General features: G+C 58.7%; 3 protein-coding genes across 4 annotated transcripts; all 3 read left to right on the top strand.

The window, feature by feature from the left end:
* Window positions 1-1,489: 1,489 nt before the first annotated feature.
* On the top strand, window positions 1,490-6,447 carry MOGAT3 (monoacylglycerol O-acyltransferase 3). The gene is given in 9 exon segments (XM_032604685.1): window positions 1,490-1,558; window positions 1,560-1,614; window positions 1,836-1,928; window positions 2,018-2,098; window positions 2,386-2,588; window positions 2,895-2,973; window positions 2,976-3,069; window positions 3,646-3,854; window positions 3,937-6,447. Coding segments are annotated over 9 exon segments (1,038 nt in total). The 3' UTR covers window positions 4,092-6,447.
* Window positions 6,448-7,830: 1,383 nt separating this feature from the next.
* NAT16 (N-acetyltransferase 16 (putative)) lies at window positions 7,831-14,896 on the top strand. The gene is given in 5 exon segments (XM_032606140.1): window positions 7,831-7,847; window positions 8,313-8,555; window positions 11,923-12,241; window positions 12,861-13,001; window positions 13,004-14,896. Coding segments are annotated over 5 exon segments (1,152 nt in total). The 3' UTR covers window positions 13,436-14,896.
* Window positions 8,551-23,017, top strand: VGF (VGF nerve growth factor inducible). 2 transcript variants are annotated; one of them, XM_032607058.1, is made up of 3 exons: window positions 8,551-8,718; window positions 19,971-20,190; window positions 20,699-23,017. In XM_032607058.1, the coding sequence occupies exon 3, from the start codon at window positions 20,719-20,721 to the stop codon at window positions 22,567-22,569; it is 1,851 nt and encodes a 616-aa protein (XP_032462949.1). In that variant the 5' UTR covers window positions 8,551-8,718; window positions 19,971-20,190; window positions 20,699-20,718; the 3' UTR covers window positions 22,570-23,017. The 2 variants fall into 2 exon arrangements, with proteins under 2 accessions (XP_032462949.1, XP_032462950.1); XM_032607059.1 differs by lacking the exons at window positions 8,551-8,718; window positions 19,971-20,190 and adding an exon at window positions 20,435-20,569.
* The last annotated feature ends 571 nt before the right edge of the window (window positions 23,018-23,588 follow it).

The raw sequence follows: 23,588 nt of genomic DNA on the forward strand, positions 1-23,588 counted from the left end.
CGGGCACTTGGTCCCACCTCTACTTACTTTCCCAGAGCCCTGCGCCCTCTTTTCTGGAAGAATCAGGCGTCAGGTCCCCCGGCCTCCGCCCTCTCTCGCAGGATCAGTGCCCTCGGATAAGGCCAGCGCCTCCTATCTCTTGTCCCTGCCCGGGGGCCTCCTGGCCGTGGGAGGGCCCCTGGAGGCGTGGGAGGCAAAGCCCGGAGCGCTGAGCTTGCGAATCCGGAATCAGAAGAGATTTGTCAAGTTGGCGCTGGAAGAGGGCAGCGCTGCCCGGGAGGGAGCGCAGCGCGCGCCGGGCGGGGTCTGGAGTCAGTTGCTCCCCCAGGGCCTCCCTCGTGCCAGTCTTCTCTTTCGGGGAGAACTAGCTCATCCAGCAGTTCCCGAACCCGCCGGGCTCATGGGTGCGAAGGACACAGGAAGCGCTGCAGCCACTGCTGAGAGTGGCCCTGCCGTTGTTCCACGGCCCCCGGGGCCTCCTCCTGCCCTTCCGCACGCCCATCCACACCGTCGGCGAGCCCCGGCCTCTACCCGCTCCGCTATCCGGCCCGCCCGCCTGCTTCTCCCCGGCTGAAGGCCTCTGCACCCTCCCCGCGCCGGAGGTGAAGGTCCCCCCGGTTGGGGCGTGAAATCCTGGATTCCGGCCACGCCTCCAGGCTGCCTTTGGCAAACGCGCCAGCCCTGAACTCTGTCCCAGTTAATCGCGGCGAGCGAGAAGGTGACCTGCGGGCGGCTGCTAGCGACCAACCCTCTGGCCTCCTGTTCCGCCCACAGTGGGGGCCCCGATCCCGGCGCAGCGAACCCCGCGGCCCAGCCGGGCGCAGGTGGACGCGCAGCACGAGGTCTACTTGGAGCGGCTCAAGCAGCTGTTGAAAGAGCACATGGCGCGCTCTGGCGTCCCCGCCGACAGGCACCTCCCCCCACCTAGACGCGCCGCCGGCCCCCACCGGTGCCCTCGGTGACTGCGGGTGGGGACTGAAATTAAAGGTGGGTACAGACCTGCGGTGTGTGTGTGTTTGTACTTGGCGGGGCAAGGCCGCGCGCCTGGCCGGGCCTCGGAGGGGACTAGACACTCCCGGAGACCCGCAAACACACCCGGGGCGCGCGTCCAGTATCTGCCGGCCGCACTCGAGATCAAAGAGTCTCGTCTGGGACCCAGTCGGTGGGCTCTCCGGCTTCTTCTGCGACCGCTCCCCACAACGATTCCTAATGCACGCGGGGGTGGACCTCCAACGCACGGCCCCTACCCCGGCTCCCAGCTCCGCCCAGCGACCAGCCCAGACCTACCGTCTGGAGTTCAAAGATCAGTGTGTGAAGACCTGTGGCGCTCCGGATCCCAAGGTCTCCCCATCCACACAGCCCTCTACAAGCAACCCCGGGAGGCCCCAGGGGCGTGGCCACTCAGACGAGAAAGGCTTCCCCGGCTCGTACCGAAATCTTCATCGTTTGTCCTCCGGGTCCTGGAGCCCTGCTGGCAGAACGGGAGCGAATGGGAGTCTCCACAGCCCCGCCGCCCTCCCGCAGTATGAAAACCCTGAAGAAGCGGCGGCTAGAAGTACTGAGCGCCTGCTATACTGAGCGCCTACTGCTACGTGCGCACTTTCCTCTTCACGGGTGAGTGGTGCCCGGGGTCCACTGGGGAAGGAGACAAGGGGGAGGGTGGGGGGAGAAAGGCTGGAGCCCCACCTGCCAGGATGTCCGAGGGTCAAGGGAAGGGGGAGGGGCCAGAGGTCCAGCTGGGAGATGGCCAGTGATCTCGTTGGTGAGGGTGGAGGGGAGGAGCCACGGGAGTTTCAAAAGCGGTAGTTCATTTTTCTTTCCCATGTTTCCCCCAGGCCCCTTCTGTTCCCTTCTCTTCCTCCTCTTCACGTCGCTCTGGTATTTCTCTGTTCTCTACTTGGTGTGGTTCTTCCTGGACCGGGACACACACCCCGCCCCCCAGGTGAGCACTAAACAAGGACCCAAGTAGTGAGAGGTGATAAATGGTGCCTCCAGGAACTCTCCCACCCTCATCTGTCTGCCCAAGGAGGAAGGCGTTCTGAGTGGATGAGGAACTGCACTGTTTGGAAGCACCTAAGGGATTATTTTCCCATTAAGGCAACAGGCCACCCTCCAAGGAGATGCTCTGGTTCCTCCCTTTCCCCTATGTACCCCCCCTACTCACCCCTCCCTATGCTGGAGTCTGAGCCCCCCAGCGGCCTAAGTTCAGGCAATGGGGAAGGGGTGGGATGGTGTCCCAGAGGGGGCCCCTTGTGCCCTTGACCCCATCGTAGGACCTTGAACTCTAACCCTAAGTTAAGTCTGTTGGTGTGGAGGGAATTCTGTTCAGCTGGTATCCTGCTGTCTATGCTTTCTTCCCCTCATCCCGCCCACTGCCCCCAAAACCGGTGAAAACAGTAGAGCTGCCCCCTGACCGGAACTACCTGCTGGTCGCTCACCCACATGGGATCATGGCCATGGGAATCCTCTGTAACTTCTCCACTGAGAGCTCCAGCTTCTCCCAGCAGTTCCCCAGGCTTCGGCCCTTGACGGCCATGCTGAATGGCCTCTTCCATTTCCCAGTCTACCGAGGCTACCTTCTATCCTTTGATGAGTCTTGAGCTAAGGGGAGGAGGCAGCCACCCCCCACAGTGGCCCCCACCCACCATTCAGCCCAGGGACCTGGCTTGAACATTGGCCAGGCTCACAGTGGGCGTCAGTGAATGGCTTTGGAGCAAGCGTCCTGCATCCTTGCTGGGAGAGGTGCTGTAGGCCACACTGACATGGGCACAGGGGTAGGGGAGCTTGGAAGGAAAGGGATGGGGGGCTCACCCTTCCTAGGCTAAGGGGTGGGGTAAGGGACTAGGGAGCCAAGGACGGGGTAGTGACTGTTCCCACACCTCCTCGTGCCTGCGGGAGGATGTTCCGTGAACCGCCAGAGCCTGGCTTTTATTCTGTCACAGCCTCACGTCGGGCAGGCTGTGGTCATCCTGGTTAGGGGGCCCACGAGTCCCTGTATGCCATCCCAGGAGAGCACTGCCTCACTGTCCAGAATCGGAAAGGCTTTGTCCACCTGGCACTGAGGCATGTGTGAGTGGGTGCCCAGGGGTGCTGCCCTGAATGTTCAGAAGTCACAGTGCATCTGGGGGTCTACACTGTCTGTCCCTACACACCGCACCCCTGTAGGTGGGCCTGTGTGTCCCCAGAGCTTACACCGTGACCACACCTAGAGAGCGCTCTTGCCCCTTGAGTGTTTCCTCTGTGCCAAGCACTGGTGCCAGTTCCCCAGGCTTCCTCCCAGGCGGAGAGAGACAGGATCACAGTGCAAGTCACAGGACCCCGGGGCTCAGACGCCCTTGGTTCAAATTCTTTTATGACACCCTCTCAAAGGCAAATGCTTGCACGCTTCCTTACTTGTGAAATAGGGTTAATACCTACCTGGCCACCATGTTGCAGTTGTAGACTGTGTGAGAAGATGTATATAGGAAGGCCCAGTACACAGTCTTTCCTCAAGAAATGTAAATCCCTCTTTCAGATCTCTTTTGTAGCCACTGTCATTTGCTTCAAATGGCCTTGGGAAGTGGAATCACGCGAGGGAGGAATTTGGGGCACTCCTTGAGACACTGATCTGACCACCCCGTCTTCTCTCTTGCCGCCCCTTCCCAGCACTTCTCTGGTGCCCGTGTACTCCTTTGGGGAGAATGATATCTTCAGAGTTAAGGCTTTTGCCCCAGACTTGTGGCAGCATCTGTGCTAGAAGATGCTGGGCTTCAAGAAGCTCCTGGGCTTTTCTCCTTGCATCTTCTGGGGCTGTGGTCTCTTCTCAGCCGACTCCTGGGGCCTGGGGCCCTTCTCCAGGCCCATGACCACTGTGGGTGAGTGTGCCCGTCTCCAGGGGAGAAGGCTGCCATCAGCTTCGTAAGAAGCACGTCACCTGTGTCTCCCCTCTCCCCTCAGTGGGCTGCCCCATCCCGGTGCCCCAGTGTCTCGGGCCCACCGAGGAACAGGTTGACCACTCTCACGTGCTCTACGTGAAGGCTCTGGAGCAGCTGTTTGACGAGCACAAGGAAAGCTGCAGTGTCCCAGCTTCCACTCGCCCCACCTTCATCTAGCCCCGGCCTTACCCCTCCCCCCACACTCACCAGCCCCACCAGCCCCCGATCCCAGTGCCCTGAGACCCCCACCTACTGCCATGCTACTGCACCAATAAAAGGTAGTTCTCTCACACCACTACTTCATAGGATCGGATGCCCACCATCGGATTCTCAGCTCCACCAGCAACTGACCGTAGCCTTATCCAAGTCACTTAAGCTTTTCAAACCTCAGTTTCCTCGTTATAACACGGGGCTACCTACTTCAGAGTTGCAGGGTTTCTAATTTTTATTGAAATACAACACAGAGAAGTGCACAGATCACAAGGGCACGGCTTGATTTTTCATCCACTGAACAGAGACGGGGTTGTCCTGGGAAGTGAATGAGATGTACTCAGGCTCGTGGGACGGCTGCACTGGCGTCCTTGTGTATGGAGTGAGGGGAACTGTCAGCCATCGTCCTCCCACCCATCTCTACCCTTGGATTTCTCTGCTGGGTGGGTGCCCACTCACCCAGGATGGAGCCAGGAGGAAACATCTGGAAGCCTTTTCAGAGAAAGAAGAGAGCGGTCAGCACTTGGATGGGGCTGGGCTGGGGACGAGCCTTTTGAATGGGTAGAGGAGTCGACCCAGCAGGCTGGAGGAGGTTAGGGTCCATTACAGCATCATTACAGCTGTTTCGGAAGCTCCAGCCCCAGACAGTGAGAATCCCACTGGGTCAGACTTCAGCCCTGCGCCCGGGGCTATCCCCACTCACCTGCCACCCATGCAGACCCTAATGTGGGCTCTTCTACAGACCTATTTCTGGTCATTCTTCCAGAGCTCCAGCCCCAGTGGGTCCTCCCCTACTGCTAGTCCTTGCAGCCCTGAAAAGCCAACCCATCTGTAGACAAAACATAGCATCTGCGTATCCGAGGAGCTTAATATCCTGCACTGCCCACTGCCACCAGACGTTATCATTCCCCGGTGACATGCTAGGGATGCCAGAATCACCCTCACCGCCTTCCTCTCTCCCCACCTTCCAGAACCCCAGTCACACTTCCTGGCCTCCTGTCTTCTTCTAAGTGCTTCTTAGCTGCTTCTCTTACTCCAGGCCCCCATCCCTCCCGTGGACTTCCTCTGGGACCACTCCTCAGAGAGGAGGGGTCTTGCCTCTCATCTCCCATCTAACACCTTCTCACGCTGGCAAGATGCTCTCCCTAAAACACTGTTTTCATCATGTCATTCCTCCTGTTCACTGGGACCGGATCCTCATTGTCAGAAGGTGTGAACTCCTCAGCACAGCATTTGAGGCACCCCACAAACAGAGCCCTACCCTGTAGACACACAGGGTACCAGACACACAAAAGTGCTGTCTGCTTTTGCCTGGGGGCTGCATCCACCGAGACGTGGACTTTGTGCAAATTAGACAAAGAATGTTCCAGGTTGGGCGGTGACAAACATTTGCTATGGGATCTTCTCTTTGGGGAAGTGCCGGTGCCACGTGCACAGAGAAAAGATGGATCACTAAACTGCCTAAAGGATCTATTGTAGTTTGAAGAGCTCTGGACTCCACAGTACAGAGCCGTCAAGGTTACCTGTCCCATTTCTCCTGACGTGTATCTGGATAATAACCCCCAACACTGTGTGGTTTCTCCTCCTATCTGGAAGAGTCTAACTTACAAATATATGAATATATGCCTTAGGGGCACCGCTCATTGCCTCCTGGCAGGCCTTCTTCCTTCCCTGCCATTGTCCATGTGGCCACCAGAGGGCAACCTCTACTCACAAGGCCAACCTGTCGCTCTCCTGTTTAAAGCCCTCCCCTGGCTGGCCAGCCCCTACCTACAGGATGGGTGCAACCCAGAATTGCTTGTTCTTGCAAAGCAGGCTGTTTCTCAGCTTTGGGCTTTGCTCAGGCTTCCCCTTGCGCAGGAGGGACCCTGCCCTTCTTTGTCATCTGGAGGGGATTTTTTTTCTTGCCTCACCCCGTGGCATGTGGGATCTTAATTCCCAGACCAGGGATCGAAGCAGCTCCCCGGCCCCGGCATTGGAAACGCGGAGTTTTAACCACTGGACCGCCAGGAAAGTCCCCAGAGGGGAATTTCTAAGACGCACTTCCCTTGACCAGCCAACGTGCTCTGCATCCACGTAGTGCTTCCTGAAGATCTAGCACGATCCTCTGTGTCGCTTATTTAAAACATCAATTTATCAAAAAAGTTGGCTAGCTTCAACATTAATAAGGGCAATAACAGCATTGGATCGCACCACATTAAGCCTGTTTAAAATCAGTGTGTTCATAACGGTCTGAAAGTAGTAATTGATCACCACTGAAGGGTGCTGAGGAACCACCACATTATTTGAACAGTTAACAAATAAAGGGGAAAATGTAAGCATTTATCCGGTCTTTCCTTCAACAAACTATCTCTAAGGGTAATCATAGTAGAAGAGAACAAGTTTCCTTTTATAGGCATATTCCAGCTAGGGGGGGAAAAAAAACCCCAGAATGACAGATTAAGAATATCGCCGTCTTGTAACCCCTAATAAATGATTGGATTTAGGTCAAACAACAATATTCGATAAAATTTCAGTAAGACAACCATATTTGAGCCTTTGAGGGAAGAATGCAACACCACCTGTAGCTTGGACATGAAAAAACTGGAACGTTGGGAAACTTTCAATTCTGATTGGTTGAGGAAACTAGAGGTGGGTGAATGTTGGACCAATCCAAGCGTTTCTGGTGGCAGAGGGGAGTCTTCCGGTGAAAGAGAAGGAATTAGGGTGTGATCGCATCTCCTTTCGGCCACTAGTGACTTTTTCCTCCAACACCTTTAACTTCGGGAGGTCCTTTCCCACACTGGAATGTATTCCACCTTGACTGCAGCTTTGTGAGATGCAGTGTGTTAGCAGTTTCAAAAAATCAGAAATGGGGGGAAGTCTTATTTTTAAAAAAAGGTTGAGTGACTCATTTATTGGCCTATTGGCCTTGAAGTCAAGAGATGACTCTGATCCCTTTAACTCTTGGGGTGGCTTTGTGTGTGGAAGTCCAGGAACACGATCCTCCATCTTTTCACATTAGCACAGCCAGTGGGATTACCAGGTTATGGAGTGATTACCTTGGGGAGTATAAAACTGGGATGAGGTAGGTGAGAGGTCAACTTCTGTGGGAAGCGGGGGGTATGGGAGCTGGGCAGGAACGAGAGTGGAGACAAGGGGGTGGCGTCCCACCCTCCGCAGCACTTTACAGGTTTTACAACCATTACAATTTTTTTTTTTTTTTTTTCGGTCCGCGGGCCTCTCACTGTTGTGGCCTCTCCCGTTGTGGAGCGCAGGCTCAGCGGCCATGGCTCACGGGCCCAGCCGCTCCGCGGCATGTGGGATCTTCCCGGACCGGGATACGAACCCGTGTCCCCTGCATTGGCAGGCGGACTCTCAACCACTGCGCCACCAGGGAAGCCCCACTTTACAGGTTTTAAAGGACGTTCGCATCCATCCCTTTCCTGGTTCCTTGCAGGTAGAACTGCAGGTGTTTTTGTCTCACTTTACGGGGTGGGGAGCCCCCAGGAGTTAAGAGCCTGGGTCACCAGCTTGTCCAGAGTCAACAGCAGAGCTGCAGCCACTCCGGTTCCGGGTCTGCACTGCGCTCTCCCTCCCACCCTTCGTCCACCCACCCGGTTAGCACGTGTGCCCAGCCGTGTGCACAGAGGTCTGTGTTCTTGTACTCGGGTGTCCCCAGCTGTACATTGAAGTCTTTCTCTCTGCGTGCTGCCCCGCGGGGGCCATGCTGCCTGATGGCAAGTGAGATGCCCGCGGCTGAGATGTCCGCGGCCGAGTGGAGCTGAGCCTGCCAGTGCGGAGGGCTGGGAGGGGGGCGTGAGGCTGCTCGGCGACCCCCGGGGAGTGGTGGCCCGGCTGACCCGTCTTGGCCTTGCTCTGCTCCTTTCAGCTCTTGGCTTCTGCCACTTGGTGTCTCTACCCTTCCTGATCTTCATGGGTTTCCAATTTCCTCTATCAGTTTCTCCGACCAGGTCCCCAGGGTGTTGGGGTCCGCGTCCCCTTTCCAGCCGCTGTTACTTGTCTAGCAGCCGGAGGTCAGAGAATGGGGCTGACGTTGCGGGAGGTAGGGGCGTGGCTCCCGGAGAAGGGGGACTGGGCGTGGGGGGTCTTCCCGGACTCAACATAGAGATGCTGCGGGCACGGGGCCATAACTAAGACAGCAATCAGGCCCCTCCACCGACGCTCAAGACGCCTCCCCACCCTCAGTCCCGCCCCCCACCGGGACAAGGGGCGGATTCTCGTCTGCAAGGCTAGAGGCCACCCAGCAGCGCCCACCTCGCCGCCCAGGGGCCACTCCGCTTTCCCAGGCGCCCCGCCACCCCACCGCCTGCCCCCAGCGCCCGCCAGCCCCCGGTGGCAACCTAGTCCGTTCCAGATCCGCGCCACGTTTCCTCTGCATCACTGGGGTTTCCTCCCCTCGGCCGAGCCCGAGCAGAGCAGCGACCGCGCGTACCGCCCGAATCCCGAAGCTCTGGGCGTCCGAGCCCGCGTGCAGGACTGAGCAGACTCGGCCTTCGCGTCGGAACTCCAAGTCGGGACCGGACGGCGGCGGCCGGGTCCCCGCGCGTCATCGGAATTTGACCCTCGGAGCTCCGAGGTGACCCCGCTCTAGGTACCGTTCGCTGTCTGCGCGGCCGGCCCCGATCGGCTTCTCAGCAGCCAGTCCCTGGCCCTGGCTTGAGGGAGGTAGGGGGGCAGCCAGGCCTGGGGTCGGGGGGCTGGCATGCTCCTCCCCCGCGGAATGGGGGCAGCAGAAAGCCACGCCCCTCAGGGGAAGAGAGCCTCTGCGCCCCCTACCGCCCAACCCATCCCAGCCCCGCGTCCCAGATAACTTGAGACCGGACTTCGCCCAGGTGTTCAGAGGCGCTTTCCCTCGGCCTCCCATCATCATTTGGCTCCCACCTGTCCCAGTCTGGTGGGACTGGCGCCCAGGGGGACCCCTGCCTAGAAGACAGCTTCCTTCGGGATCTCCCTCCCGCCTGCTTCCCCAAAAGACCGGGGACCACCCTCCAATACAGCCTCCCCTTCTCCATGATCGTGGCCCTCTGAGGCACCCCCTCTCCCCAGTTCGTTGGTCCATCTTCCTCATCCCCTGCCCCTGCCTCACTTCATCTTGTCTCCCCTGCCTCTGCTCTCAAGTCTCTGTTCTCTTCCAGCCTCTGCTGATTTTCTCCTCCCCGTGACCCCTTTCCCCACCACACACCACGGGGAGAAGGGGGTGTGTCAAGCTGCTTTCTATTTCTGGTCTCCTTGGGGAGGGGGCGCGTGCTAGGACTTGTTTGGCATCTGCTGTGCCCTGTGTCACGAGGTGTCATGTCTGTGACTTGGTATCCGTGCCTCTCCCCCACCCCCCATCGTCTCCAGGTTGCCTTGGTCTCCTTTCTGCCTAGGCTCCAGTCCTTTTCGCTCTCTTCTTTGGGCGCTTTGTGTAGCTGCGGTCTCTTTGACTCCGCCTCTCCTCTCTCTGCTTCCTCTGCTCCGTGTTCCAGCTCAGAGAAGCTGCGACCTCAGGGCCATCAATATTTCAGGTGTGTTTGGTGGGAGAGAGATGGGTGGGGGATGGGCTCCCGGCATGCCCAGCGACGACTCCAATCATCCTCTCGCCAGAGTGGATCATTCATATTTATGAGATTGAGAGAAAGGATACAAGGATGATAAGGAAATGCTGCCCCCTTTCCTGGAGCTTGGTCCAGGGGGTGCTTGGACTACATTTCCCATAGTGCCCAGGGGCACAGGGCTGCCTCTGTCTCTGCCTAGACACCTAATGGGAGTTAGAATTCAAGGAGCCACATTGGAGGGTGGGAAGGGATCAGTGTGTGGAGCAAGGGCTGTGGGGCCAGCTGGCTGCTTTCACTTGGCCTGTTACCCCTGACCTGCTTTGTTCCCAGCTCCCACCTCCTCCAGGGTTGAAGGACCTTAGAACTTTTGCAACTCCCACAAAGGGAATAGGAGTAGAGTGCCGGGGAAGGAAAGATGCAGGGTGAATTAACAAGTTCCCCGTTCTTTCCTGTGACCCTGGGAATCCCCTCCCCTTACACACCTCTTTATCTGAGATGCAGACACTCTTTGGCAATAGTCTCCCCATCTTGAAAGTAAGAGGGAAAATGGAGCCTAATGTTTGCACCTAGTAGGATGTGTTCCGGTCTACAAGTTGCTCACATTCTGCCCCCTTACGGGGGCAGTGGGGAATTGCTGGAATATCCCTGAAGTACCAGCTTGTATGTTCCAGGGACCCATGAACAGCTGATGAGATTGTCTGGAGATCCAGAAGGGAGCCACAAGCTAACCTGCTCCTCTCTGGGCCTCATCATCCCCAGTAATCTGACTGAGCTCATTTTTGGCATAGAAATTATTGACGGTGGGGAGAGGGCAGTGTGTGTTCCTCCCGCAATCTCATCTCTGCTTCTGAGTCAGCTTAACCCTTAGCACTTGGAAACTTTGACTCCTGCCAAGGACCCAGTCATGCCTATCCTTGCTCTTCAGGCTGGGGTCGGAGATCTCCCCACTGGCCTGAGATCCGGGAAAATTTAACTTTTAGCCCAGCTTTGTCCAAGCTGACTCACCTTAGGCAAGATCTTAACCATCTTGGGCCTTGATTGATTTCCTCTCTGTGAAAGGAATGGGTTGAACCTGACGGTCCCTAGTGGCCATAGCAGGGGCTCTAAGATCCTCTGAGCCTGTGCTTCTCCCTGCCCTCTGATGATACTGGCCTGAGCTGTCTTACCTCACCCCAGCTTACCTGGGAGAGCCTTAAGCCTAAGAATTAGACTGAAAAGAAAGCGGGAGATGGAGCCCTGGTTTTGAAGCTTGTTTGTATTGGAACCACGCTGTGCTTGTTTGTGATATGTTTGTGATATGGAAGCTAAAATTATCCCTAACCCACCCCTTGGTGCCCCTGCTGGTCCTATCTCCTAAACCTAGGTCATGTTCTTGTAAAAAAAAAAAAAAAAAGTCTAATCATCCCCAAATCACCCTCCTCAAAGTAGCTGGTATGTGTGTCCCCTGGGATGTTGGTTACTGAGGCTTATGTAGGTTATGTGAGTGGACAATTCTAATTGGCTGAAAGAGAGAAGAGGGGATTTGATTGGTTGATTTGGTTGGTCTGGAGGAGAGAGATCTGGAAATGAGGAGTCATCCGGACTTGGAGATGGGCCTTTCTCTTTTGTCCCGTCTCTGCGCAGGGGAAAAAGAAGAGCTGGATGCCAAGGGGGTACCAGATCCACAGGCCATTGACCCAAAAAGGAAACTCTGAGGAATGGGAAGAGCAGGGGTAGCCTGAGTGGGAGATGAAGCAAGGATTACAGGAAGAAATTTCCCAAAAAGAAGAAAAGAAGAGAGAGAGAAGGGCGTGTGGATCCAGGGGCCCAGCCAGTGAGGGTGCACGGCAGATGTGTAGAACTCGGAATAGCGGAGGAACCGGACAGCCTCTGTAATTTAGAATTCCGAGCACAGAAAGAGGGGAGCAGAGAAGAGGGGGTAGTCTGGGGTTGGGAGCAGCTAGAATGGGGTCTGGACCCCTGAGTAGACTGAACTCTCGCACAAGACGGCCTGAATGCAGGAGCAGCTAAGAGATGGGCTCCGGGGCGGAGCTAACAGGAAGCTGGGAGTAGCAGGCTCCTGGGAGTGGAGCCAAAGAAAGGGGGCGTGGCGAGTGGGCAAGGACCTGATGCTCAGGGGTATGGAGCATCTCAAGAGGTGGAAGAGACGCCCGCGAGTGTTCTTTCCGCGGGCTCTTGAATCCAAGACCCAAGTGCTGAGGAGAGCTCCCTGGGCAGGCCCCGGGTCTGGCCCAGCGCCCTGGGTGGTGACGACGGAGTGCTCAGCGTGTGGGAAGAGGCGAGCCCTTTGAACGGAGAGCCCTGGCAGGGGAGAAGGCGGGGCGGGGGCCCCCTAACGGCCTCGGCCCTCAGATCGCCCTGGGGTCGGTGCACGTGATCGACGCTGGGGAGACGGCTCCGGTGAAGTGGCTGCGCGCGGCGCCCTGGGAGTGCGGCAAGGGCGTGGCTCGGATGCTGCAGCGCTTCTGCTCGCAGCTGGTCAAGCGAAGGCACCCGGGGATCAAAGTGGCACGACTCACCCGGGACGACCAGATGGGGTCCCGGGAGCTGAAGCAATACCACCTAATCGCCAAGCAGGTGAGAAGGACAAAGGAGCTCGGATGGGCGGGCCTGTCCCCGAGGGGCCTCCGGGCTTTATCACCCTATATGCAGCCAGTTGCCGGCTTTCCTTCGCTCCCGGCTCTGCCGAGTGGGGGCGCCCATGAGCCCTGCCCTGGGACTCCCAGTCCTTACCCAGGCCCTTTTGCCCAGGGAAAGTCAAACAGCTCCGACTTCCCGTCTTTAAATCCTCCATCCTTACTCCAGGAGGTTGGAGCCCAGGCGTCCCGACTTAGTGTCCCCGCCTCTCTTCAGGGACCCAAACATCCTAATCTGAGCCTTTGTCCTTCCCCTCCGTCTCCCGCATCCTACTGACTGATCAGCTTCCCTCACTTCCACTCTTGGGGTCCACATCCCCACGACCCTGACTACTCCACATTGATCTCCACTCTCATTGGGGATCCAGGTTTTCGGAGGCCTTGCCCCTGGTTCCTGCATGCTCTCACATACCCCACTCCACCCGGCCCCGCACGGTCGGCCCTCGAGGGGCCCAGGTGGGGGCCCGTGGGTGTGAATGTGGGAGTGACGGTGCCAAGAGGAGCCGGGCTCGCAGCGCTCCCGCCGCCCGCCCCGCGATCACTCGTGCCCCCCCACCCAGGACATCCTTTTGGGCCAGCTCAACATGTCGGCCCTGCTGGAGGGGCTGGGCGCGCGGCTGGCGGCTCTGCGGGCCTCCGGCACCTCCTCGCCGCTGCCCACGGAGGCCGTGTCGGAGGCTGGCGGCGTCGTGGCACGCCTCCCCTGCTGTCGCCCTCTGTGCAGCGCGACGTGCTTCCGGGCGGGACCATCATCCAGGACTGGCAGCCCTACCGGCCGAGCGAGAGTAACTTGAGCCTGCTGGCGGCCAAGGGCCTGGAGTGGCGCGTGAACAGCCGCGCGCGCCCGCGCGTGCTCACGCTGGGCACGCGCCCCTTCCCCATCCCACCTGGCGGCAACGGCACGTGGCGCTACGTCAACATCTACACCTTCGTCAGCGAAGGCGCGCAGGTTCAGAGCCAGCTTCTGTGGCATCTGCAGCGCCAGGCCCCGCGTCTCGTCCACCTCAACGTCATGTGCCAGCTCTTCCTGGCGCCCCAGCTGTGGTTACAGCTGGCTGATTTCTGCCAGGCTGGCTTGGGGCTCGAGCTGGTCAAGGGTTATACCGAACAATACCTGCTGGAGGCCGACATCTAAGGCCTCTCCAGTCGGAGGGGAGAGAAGATGCACTTTAGACCCACCTCCTTCCTCGTATCTCCCGAAAGCCCCGCCCCTGCTCTTTTCAAGCTCCGCCCCCTCCCCCTGCCCTCGGTCGTCGGCTCTGCCGCCTACACTTACCCGCAGTCCATCCTTCCCTTCCCTTTTCCCCTTACATCTCTGTCTGCCATCTTGACTCTAGCGCCCCCAAACGCAGTTGCCCACACCCTGATCTGAACCGCCGGGTTTGGGGAAGCCACTCGCGCTTCTGTTGTCCACCCATTCCCTTTCCCTGCCAAAGAATGGGTTCCTTCACAGCTTCAGAGCCTTTCCCTGTCCGTGCCCCAGCCTGGGAGAGTACTCTGCCCTTTGTGGCTTCTCCCTCCTGCCCCGTCGTGGATGGAAGCTGGCAGAGTGTGTGCAATGCCCAGTACCCGGCCAGGAGCACAGTTGCCCAATACGTATTACTTTTCTTGCTCCCGATCTTTCTCAGGCCCCCAGAGCTTGCCCTCTGCTCCTCTCCTCACCGTCCTCTCAGTCTCCCGTGCCTGGACCTCTCTTAGTTCTCCGTTGTCCATTTGTCTGCCCCTCCACTCCCCTTCTCCATGGTCTCTTCATCGCCCGCCCTGTGTGTAATATGGAGAAGGACCTGTAAAGGAAATAGATTTATAATGCCCCACCCCCATTTGGCCCCTGCTTACGCTCTGGTGATGCACTTTTCTGAGGCTGCCTCCTCTGACTGGGGTTTCCTCCAACTTTGCACAATGGTGCTATTTTGCAGACTCCCTTCCCTACGCCCCCAACCAGGGGCCCGAAGCAGGCCCGTGAACCAGAGGGTTCTGGGTGGAGAGCCTGGTGTAGTGGAGGGCAGGTCGCTCAGCCTGGTGCGAGTCTGTCTCCTGCTTCTACCCGGGCTGCCTCCTAGCGTGACTGGAACCCCCTCCTCCAGATATTTCTGGACACCCCTCCCATCCTCTTGTTCCTTTATGCTTTTTGTGGACTTTGACAGTCTTCTATTTAAATGCAAGTAGTAACAGCTGCATTTGCACAGCGATGTCTCCTACACGGGATCCTCACATCTCCCGCAGAGGGAGGAGAGAGAGGCTCAGACTCAAGTGCCTTCCAAGTGGCTCACAATAGCTGGTATCCTGGCAGAGACTAGAAACCAGGTGTCCCCAGCCCAGAGAATACCTCAGAACCTCACTGTAGCTGGAACTTCTTGTTGGACAATGGACAGTGAGCACAGGGTTCGCTGGGGATGGAATCAAAGACATGGACAGAGGAGGGCGCCAGGAGGTGGAAGAAGGTGGACAAAGCAGACAGCCGCTGCTCCCCTCTTTCCCCCCCGTTCCGGCTGTGCTGCTGTGCCTTGCTTGGCTGCCTCCTGCACCTGACCAAGCTGCCCTCCTCCCTGTCACTTCAACCATGGCTGTATTGCAATAAAACGGGCCCTTGGCCCACCTTCTGTGTCTGTTTCACTTCTTCTCGGTGGGGAGGGATGAGCTGCATTGTCCTCTCCCCCTTCCCCAGCAGCCTGTATCAGAGAGGATCTCTAAGCCCTGTGGCACTGGGGCTAATGACTTCCTGGAGGGGAGCTGGGGAGGGCTGCTGGCCGTTGCGCGCCCCTACACCCCACACCAGCCAAGCGGCAGAAAGAATTGATTGCTCAGAACCGAGGCGGGCAGCGGCACGGCGCTTGGACTAGCCCTCGGCCTCGCTTTCCCCTGGACCTGGGAGTCCGCTGCTGCTCCAAATTCTTGCTCTCTCGCAAGTTCCCCTTGGCATCCAGAACCAGCCTGCCTCATTCCCACGATCCAGGCATCTAACTCCCAGCTCTCGGCTCTCTCGCGGCCAGCGCCCTTGCTTTCTCCCCATTCCTGGGTGGGCACCGCACGGAGCGGGAAGAGGTGGAGGGAGCCTGGGCGCCGCCCCGCGGGAGCAGAGCTCCGAAGCGGCGGAGACTGCGATCCCGAAAAGTACCACGCGGGGGCGCCAGGACGTGTGCGGACGCGGGCAAGGCAGCGCAAGGTGGTTTCCGTCCGTGTGAGTGTGTCCATGGGCGTCTTTGTGTGTCTGTGTTTCTGTACATGTGTGTACGAATCAGGGGGTGTCTGGGTGGGATATATTCGGGGCTACGGGCCTGGCGTACCCCAAAATCAGGTACTCCAAGTGGCTTCTTGACGGGGAGGCGCTTGATAGGTTACTATGTACGTGTGGATGGGGAAGCAGGGGACTGTGTGTATCGTCGCGTATGCAAGGCATAGCCTGTAAGTCTTGGATTTTTGAAGTTATATTCCTTTAGGGCTTTTATGCCTTCCCACCATCCTGTGTAAAAGGAATCGAGGGCTCTCAACCTGAACCGCCATTACACTGGTCACATCTTCAGCATGTGCCTGGACAGGTGACTCTGCTGGACTAGGTGTGACATTGTGTTTGTGTAAGTGGGTGTGTCTCAGGATATCAGTGTAACTCTGAATGATACTGTTGTATGTGTGTTTGTGTGACAGGTGGATGCTGGAGGAGGCTGGTTCAGGATTATGGAAGTACAAAATTTCCTTTCTCCTGTTAGCTTGTGGATACCACCTTCAGGTGTGTGTGTGTGTGTGTGTGTGTGTGTGTGTGTGTGTGTGTTCTTTCTCAGTCTTTCCAGTGGCTGTCTCTGTGTCTCTCCTCATCTCTGTCTCTTTCCCTCTTTCTCTTTTCCTTTCTTGGTGACTCATCTCTGCGGCTTTGCCCTCCCCCAGCTTGCTGGGTCTCCCCTCCCCCACCCAGGAGTGGGTGGGGGTATGAAGGAATGGGACCCTGGGACTAAAAATCAGGGTGAGCACCCCTTTATTACTCATCATTCCCAGACCCACCAGTGGCCCGTAGCCCTCTCCCAGTCCCCTTCCCAGGATTCCCCACCCTCCTGAACTGGGGTGGGCAGGGGATAGGCAATGATGTGTTCTAATGGGGTCATTTCCACGGGGTTCTTCAGCACTTTCTTTCAATTCAAGGTGGAGACCCCTGCCTTTCTCATAAAGTGCCCCTCCCTGCCTGTCCCCCTCATAGCTGACGCATTGAAAGGCTGCAGAGGTGAGTCACCGGTTGCGGGGAAGGGAGGAAGAGAGGGGAGGTGAGCTGCGGGGACCCCCAAGCCCCTGCCCTCTTTTTCTTTCCCAAACCTTCTCAGGGAAAAGACCCAGTGCTCTACCCCCTCCCTGGGTTTTCCAAATCTTCAGCTTGGATCATTACTTGGTTGGTTCTCTTACTACCCTCCTGGAGAGTATGAGAGATTCAGAAACAAAGATAAAGAGACGGATTTACACAAACATCTCAGAGCAAACACCAGGCATCCCCTCCTGGTCCCCTTCTCAGCTTTGCCTTTCCCAGTTCTGTCTCTCATTCCTCTTTCTTTCCTGCCATCTCCCTCCTCTCCCAAACTCCAGGGACCTGTCCCCAGTCCAGCTCTTTCCCAGAAGCCCCTAGAGGCAGCCAGGTGTGAAGGGCATAGCACATTTTTGAGAGGTGGGGTGCGTGTGAACGAGCTGACCCAGGCAGGGAACTGGGATAGAGAGAGGCAGAAACAGACCCAGAGATTCAGAGTCCATGCAGACACAATCCAGATTGTGGAATCACCAAATCTGTTGCCCTGGCTTCCATCTCACTGCCCCCTCCCCCGTGTCATAATGACTGAGACTCTTGGGATGTCGATTTCTGAGAAGCTCCCCTGGACTTCTGGGCAGAGTGGAGGAGGAAAGCATTGGGGAAGAATGCAGGAATGAGGGAACACTCTAAAAAACGCGGGGCAAGACTTGAACTTGGGGGTTGCAGATGAGTGGCTAGGATACTGAGGCTTTTCTGCACAGAAATCTAGAGGTGAAGGTAAGTGGGGGAGGGGCAGGAAAGATCAAAAGCACATAGCAGTCCACATAACCTGTAACATATATCAATTGACATGGAAGGACCCAGATAAGTGCACAAAGACACACGTATTATTGACACACCAAGCCAGGCACAATTTTCAGACACCAGCAGATACCCAGACTGGATGCACTCAAACTCCCAACCGCACAGGTATACAGGCACTCAGAGGGATCAGGACCCACACACACTCACACTTACAGAGACACCTGGAAACAGGCAAAAACACAGCTCCGCAGATTGGAAGAGAAAATTACATATTTAAATTGGAACACTACCATGCCCATCCACTCTCTAGCTGATTAAATACACAATTGGTCCCACCATTTTCCATTTCTTTTTCTTTCCCCCATGTTTCACTAATCTCGGACACACACAAACGCAATGCACACGTATGTACATACATGTGCACATATACAAGCCCACAGGAACACAAACAATTTCTCTAGATGCCCATCTCTGTCATCTCATACTTGGTCTCTTAGCCCCATCAGCCTCTCAGGCTGCCTCCCCCCCACCTCGCCTCCCTCCCTCCCTCTTTCCTTCTCTCTTGGATGGCTTCCCCTCCCCCCAACAGATGTCTGAGCCATCTCTCTCTGATTCATCCTCCTCAGGAAGGTAACGTGACCCCCCCCCCATTCCACTGCTCTCGGTAACCAGGCAGGGAGGATAAAGGGGAGTGGGTTGAGGAGGAAGACGAATGAGGGGAACCCATAGGGGCAGAGGGATGTCCTAGATAGTCTGGGGAGGGGATGAGGCACAATCTCAGGTCTGTTGCCCCCTCCTCTCCTTCTCTGGCATCTTCACAGTCACCTTGGTTCTCCTATTTTTTTTCTCTTTAGCCTGATGCTTTACCTGTTCCAGATGCCTGCCTGCCTGCCTCCCTCTCCTGCCCCCATCTCTTCTCTCTTTCCTCTCTCTCTACTTATCCCCACCTCTTTCCCCGCAGAGCTGATGGGTTTTCTTCTGGGAAAGTGGAGCCACTGATGGAACCGAGAAGCCACTGCTGGCTATAGAGGGAAGGCACGTGAGCGTGTGTGTGTGTGTGTGTGTGTGTGTGTATGTGTGTGTGAGAGAGAGAGAGAGAGTTTGAGAGAGAGAGAGAGAGAGGAGAGGATGAGGGTCAGTGCTAGGAAGAGATGAGGAAGGGGTTGAGGACTGGCTCTGAAAGAGTCTCTGAGCTCCTGACATACAGCTCTGATCCCGGTTTCCAGAGTCTTAGGGCGCGGGTGCCCTGTGTGTGCCCACAGGCACCCGTGTCCGCAGTCCTTGTGTGTCTGGCATGTGTCATTCCACTCCCCCCCCTTTCCCTGCCCACGCCCCCGCACAGCTCTCTCCCTGCACCGCAGCCCCCCTCCAGCCTCCCTCCCTCCCGTTCATTTCTGCAGTGGCTGCTCCCCTTGCCTCCCTCCCCTCTCCCCTGCCCCCCTCCTCATTTCCGTCCTCCCCCACCCCCGCCCACGGCTGGTCTCCCTTCACTGGACCCGGCTCGCTGATGGATTCTCTTTGCGCAATCTGTGCGTCATCGCCCCCCATCCCCCCGGAACCTCTAACTGTCCAAGCCCCCAATCCCAACCCCTCTGACAGGAGATGCGGACGAGGGGTCTGGTGGCAGAGAGCGGCGATCTCTGACGTTGCACTCCCACCCTCCACGCCCCCCTCCATCGCGTTTAAATCTTCCCTTTAAGCAATGGAGAGAGATGGAGTTGAGTCACCCCCCACCTGCGCACCCCCCTCCCCACCTGGTCTGCTCTCGTCCTCCAAACGTCCTTTGGGGGGTAGCAGCGAGAGGGGAAGAAGCAGGAGGGTGGTGGGGAGAGGTGGTCTGAAAAGGGGCCAACAGAGTCAGCTGGACAGAAGGACAGACACACATTTTTTTCTCGAGACACGCACAGACCATGAACAGACACGACACAGAGGCACACACATCTTCAGTCTTTTCCCTATCTCTTCCAACTCGGATCCTTTCCGACAGCATACCCAAGCCTCAAGATCCACCCATGTGCCCCGGCCCAGGGCCCGCATCCCGCACCGCAGATCCGCGGACAGCGCCCGCAGGCGCGCAGAACCATCCCTCCTCTCTCAGGTTCACGCCGTCCTTGGGCGTGTTCCCCACGCACCGTGCAGTCGGGGAATGGGGAGTCTGGCCCCCTCCTCAGTTTTGGAATCCTTCTCTTCCCCCTTCCCAGTGTGGATCTCCTATGGGGCCCAGTCAGACGCTGGGAGAGCCCCCACCCTATTCCGCTCGTCGGGCTCCCGCCGCTGCAAGTTGCTCTGTAACCCACCCTCCCGCCTTGCAGCGTCTCTGAATCCACCCTTCCATTCATTCTGCCATTCATTCATTCATCCTTTTCTCCTCGTCCCTCCTTCATTCATTCATAGCCCCCCTGCCCCGCCCGCCTCAGCATTTCATTCATTCATTCCTTCATTCATTCATTTCCCTGGTGCCAGGATAGCGCACACCCCTCCAAAGAGGCCTGCAGCGCGCAGGCGCGGGCCGGGAGAGGCACGCATCCTCCAATCGCTGGGCGGCCTCCCGCCTCTAGGCGCCCGCCCGCTTCCCCATGAATGAACATTGACGTCAATGGGGCGGGGCGATTCCCACGTGACCCCGCGCGCTCCTCTTTATAAGGCGGTAGCGGCGCGGGCGCTGTCCAGCGTGCTGAAGCCTGAGCGAGCGAGTCTCCCGGAGCCGCGCGGACCCAGCTGAGCCCAGCCCACTGGACGCCAGACCTCGACCATCGCTCGTATCCTAGCCACCGCTCGGAGCCGAGGCGGACGAGTCCCGATCTTCCCCTGTCCCCACCCCGCCCCGACCCTCCTCTCCACCTCCCGCGTCGTGGCACCAGCTGGTAAATACTCTGCTGTCCGTCCCTCAAACCCTCAGCAGCCGTGGGCGTGAGGGAGGGTTCTCTCTCCCCCAGTTGGGAGTGTTGAAAACACAGCGGGGAGCCCCCGGGAAGGGTCCCTGGTAAATGGGGGAGTCGCCGCTCTTCTCTTGCTGCTGAAGTCGCCCACGCACCATCCGGGGAGTCCTGTGGGGAGGGAGCAGAGATTTTTTTTTTTTCCCCGTATCCTTGCTGCTTAGTACGTGGGCGCTGCCAGTGAGCTGGCTCAGGGAAGGGGGGCGAGGAGGCACCGGGGGAGCAAGGGTTGCAGGCGTTTTCCCATTTACACGACTCCAGAGATCGGCACATCTTCCTCCTTTGCTCCTAAACGTCCCTTTTCAGGGTAAGGTTAGGGGGATAAGGGAAGCCCCGGCTTTCCTGATTAAAGGTGGGGGAAGGGAATATAAAATCAGAGAGCGGAAAATTCTTACAGAAACCCTCTCTTTCTTTGGTCACTTCTATTTTTTCACAGTCTCCGGCAGCCCTTCGGTCATGAAATCGCTCAGGTTGCCGGCTCCTGTCCTCCTCTGCTTCCTTCTACTGACCAAGGGGTTGGGAGCAGCGCCCCCGGGGCACCCTGAGGCTCAGCCACCTCCCCCCAGCTCTGAGCATAAAGAGCCGGTAGCCGGGGACGCAGTGCTCGGGCCGAAGGATGTTAGCGCCCCAGAGGTCCGAGCCGCTAGGAATTCAGAGCCGCAGGACGAGGGAGAGCTTTTCCAGGGCGTGGATCCCCGGGCGCTGGCCGCGGTGCTGCTGCAGGCACTCGACCGCCCGGCCTCGCCCCCAGCGCCTGGCGGCTCTCAGCAGCGGCCAGAGGAAGAAGCAGCAGAAGCTCTGCTGACCGAGACCGTGCGCAGCCAGACCCACAGTCTCCCAGCGCCAGAGACCCAGGCGCCCGCGGCCCCGCCTCGCCCTCAGACTCAGGAGAATGGTCCCGAGGTGGCCGACCCCTCCGAGGAGCTCGAGGCGCTAGCTTCCCTGCTTCAGGAACTGCGAGATTTCAGTCCGAGCAGTGCCAAGCGCCAGCAAGAGACGGCGGCAGCAGAGACGGAAACCCGCACGCACACGCTGACCCGAGTCAACCTGGAGAGCCCCGGGCCGGAGCGCGTGTGGCGGGCTTCCTGGGGAGAGTTCCAGGCGCGCGTCCCGGAGCGCGCGGCCCTGCCGCCGCCTGCTCCCCCGCAATTCCAGGCGCGTATGCCCGAGAGCGGGCCCCTTCCCGAAGCCCACCAGTTCGGGGAAGGAGTGTCCTCCCCCAAAACACACCTAGGTGAGGCACTGGCACCCTTGTCCAAGGCGTACCAAGGCCTGGGCGCTCCCTTTACCAAGGCGCGCCGGCCGGAGACCTCACTCCTGGGCGGCTCTGAGGCGGGAGAGCGCCTTCTACAGCAAGGGCTGGCGCAGGTGGAAGCCGGGCGGCGGCAGGCAGAGGCCACACGGCAGGCCGCGGCCCAGGAAGAGCGGCTGGCCGACCTCGCCTCCGACCTGCTGCTCCAGTATTTGCTGCAGGGCGGGGCTCGGCAGCGCGGCCTGGGGGGTCGGGGGCTGCAGCAGGAGGAGGAGCGAGAGACCGAGAGGGGGCAGGAGGCGGCGGAGCAGGAGAGACGCGGCGGGGAGGAGAGGGCGGGGGAAGAGGATGAGGAGGCGGCGGAGGCGGAGGCGGAGGCTGAGGAGGCGGAGAGGGCGCGACAGAACGCGCTACTGTTTGCCGAGGAGGAGGACGGGGAAGCCGGAGCCGAAGACAAGCGCTCCCAGGAGGAGACGCCTGGCCACCGACGAAAGGAGGCCGAAGGGGCAGAGGAGGGCGGGGAGGAGGACGACGACGACGAAGAGATGGACCCGCAGACAATCGATAGCCTCATTGAGCTGTCCACCAAACTCCACCTGCCAGCGGACGACGTGGTCAGCATCATCGAGGAGGTGGAAGAGAAGCGGAAGAGGAAGAAGAACGCCCCTCCCGAGCCTGTGCCGCCCCCCCGGGCCGCCCCCGTCCCCACTCACGCCCGCTCCCCGCAGCCCCAGCCCCTCTCCCCCGCCCCGGCTCGGGACGAGCTGCCCGACTGGAACGAGGTGCTCCCGCCCTGGGATCGGGAGGAGGACGAGGTGTTTCCCCCGGGGCCCTACCACCCTTTTCCCAACTACATCCGGCCGCGAACACTGCAGCCACCCGCTGCCTCGCGCCGCCGCCACTACCACCACGCCCTGCCGCCTTCGAGCCACTATCCCGACAGGGAGGCCCAGGCGCGGCGCGCTCAGGAGCAGGCGGAAGCAGAGGAGCGCCGGCTGCAGGAGCAGGAGGAGCTGGAGAATTACATCGAGCACGTGCTGCTCAGGCGCCCGTGACCGGCCCCGGCCCCGCCCCCGCGCGCCGCCGCGCGCGCCGCCACCCCCCTCCGTGTCGCTCCTTTCCCCTCTCAGTGTTTGCATGCGCCCGGCCCCGCCCTCGGCCGCCGCCCAGCCCCGCCCCCGTCCACCCCTCCGCCCGCGGGGCGCCCCGCCCCCGGGCTACGCCGGGACCTGTCAGACCTCTTCGTGCGTCGGAAGCCCGAAATCCCAAACTCACTCACGGGTGTCTCGGGGCCAGCACGGGGGGGCGGGTAGTTTGTGCGAGTTCCCTGCCCCCGCGGGGCCCCGTCCCCACCTAGTCCCTCTCGGGATGTCCCGGTTTGAAACCGGAAAAAGGATTTCCAGTTAACTGTGTGAAGAAGTGTCTGTCTCCCGTCCTTTGGGCCTCCCAAGAGCCTCTCCACCCTCTCCGGATCGCTGTGAATTTACCCCTTCTTTCCCTACTCTGTTGTAAATACCCCTCACGGAGGAAATAGTTTTGCTAAGAAATAAAAGTGACTATTTTATTAGGACTTTGTTCTCGGTTATTCACCCGTCCCCTTGGGCCTGCGTGGTCCTTCCCAAGGGGCGGTGAGAGAAGCGCCATCCACAACACCCATCTCCTGCTCAACAGCGAAGGCTGAGTGACAGAACCTCTTTCAACCGTATTCGGCGTGGGGGAGGGGGCGCAGAATAGGCTCACATCCTTTAGGAAACCCTAAATTCCACTTCCAGCTTGGGGGTTAAAGTCACAGGTCCCCAGGCCCTGGCAGAGAGATGCAGAGCGGATACGGTGCCACAACTCTGAGCCACCTAGTAAATCCTTCTTTGCACGATCTCAGGGCCACCTAGGCAGTGCTGGTGGCTCCCACCACCCCTGCTCTACCTTACCCACCCACCTCCCTTAACTGCTCCCTAAATTCCCTGGTCCTATGTACCTCACAAGACATATGGGGAGGAGGGGTTGGCGGCCACGGAAACATCCTGCTTTTAACTTCTTCTCAAGCCTTTTCTGAGCATAGAGGCTGGGATACATC

The sequence above is a fragment of the Phocoena sinus genome, chromosome 15 (genome assembly GCF_008692025.1).
Source record: "Phocoena sinus isolate mPhoSin1 chromosome 15, mPhoSin1.pri, whole genome shotgun sequence".
Taxonomy (NCBI): domain Eukaryota; kingdom Metazoa; phylum Chordata; class Mammalia; order Artiodactyla; family Phocoenidae; genus Phocoena; species Phocoena sinus.

Coding starts and splice junctions, on each gene's coding strand:
- VGF (XM_032607058.1), top strand. CDS start 20,719: ATGAAATCGCTCAGGTTGCCGGCTCCTGTCCTCCTCTGCTTCCTTCTA.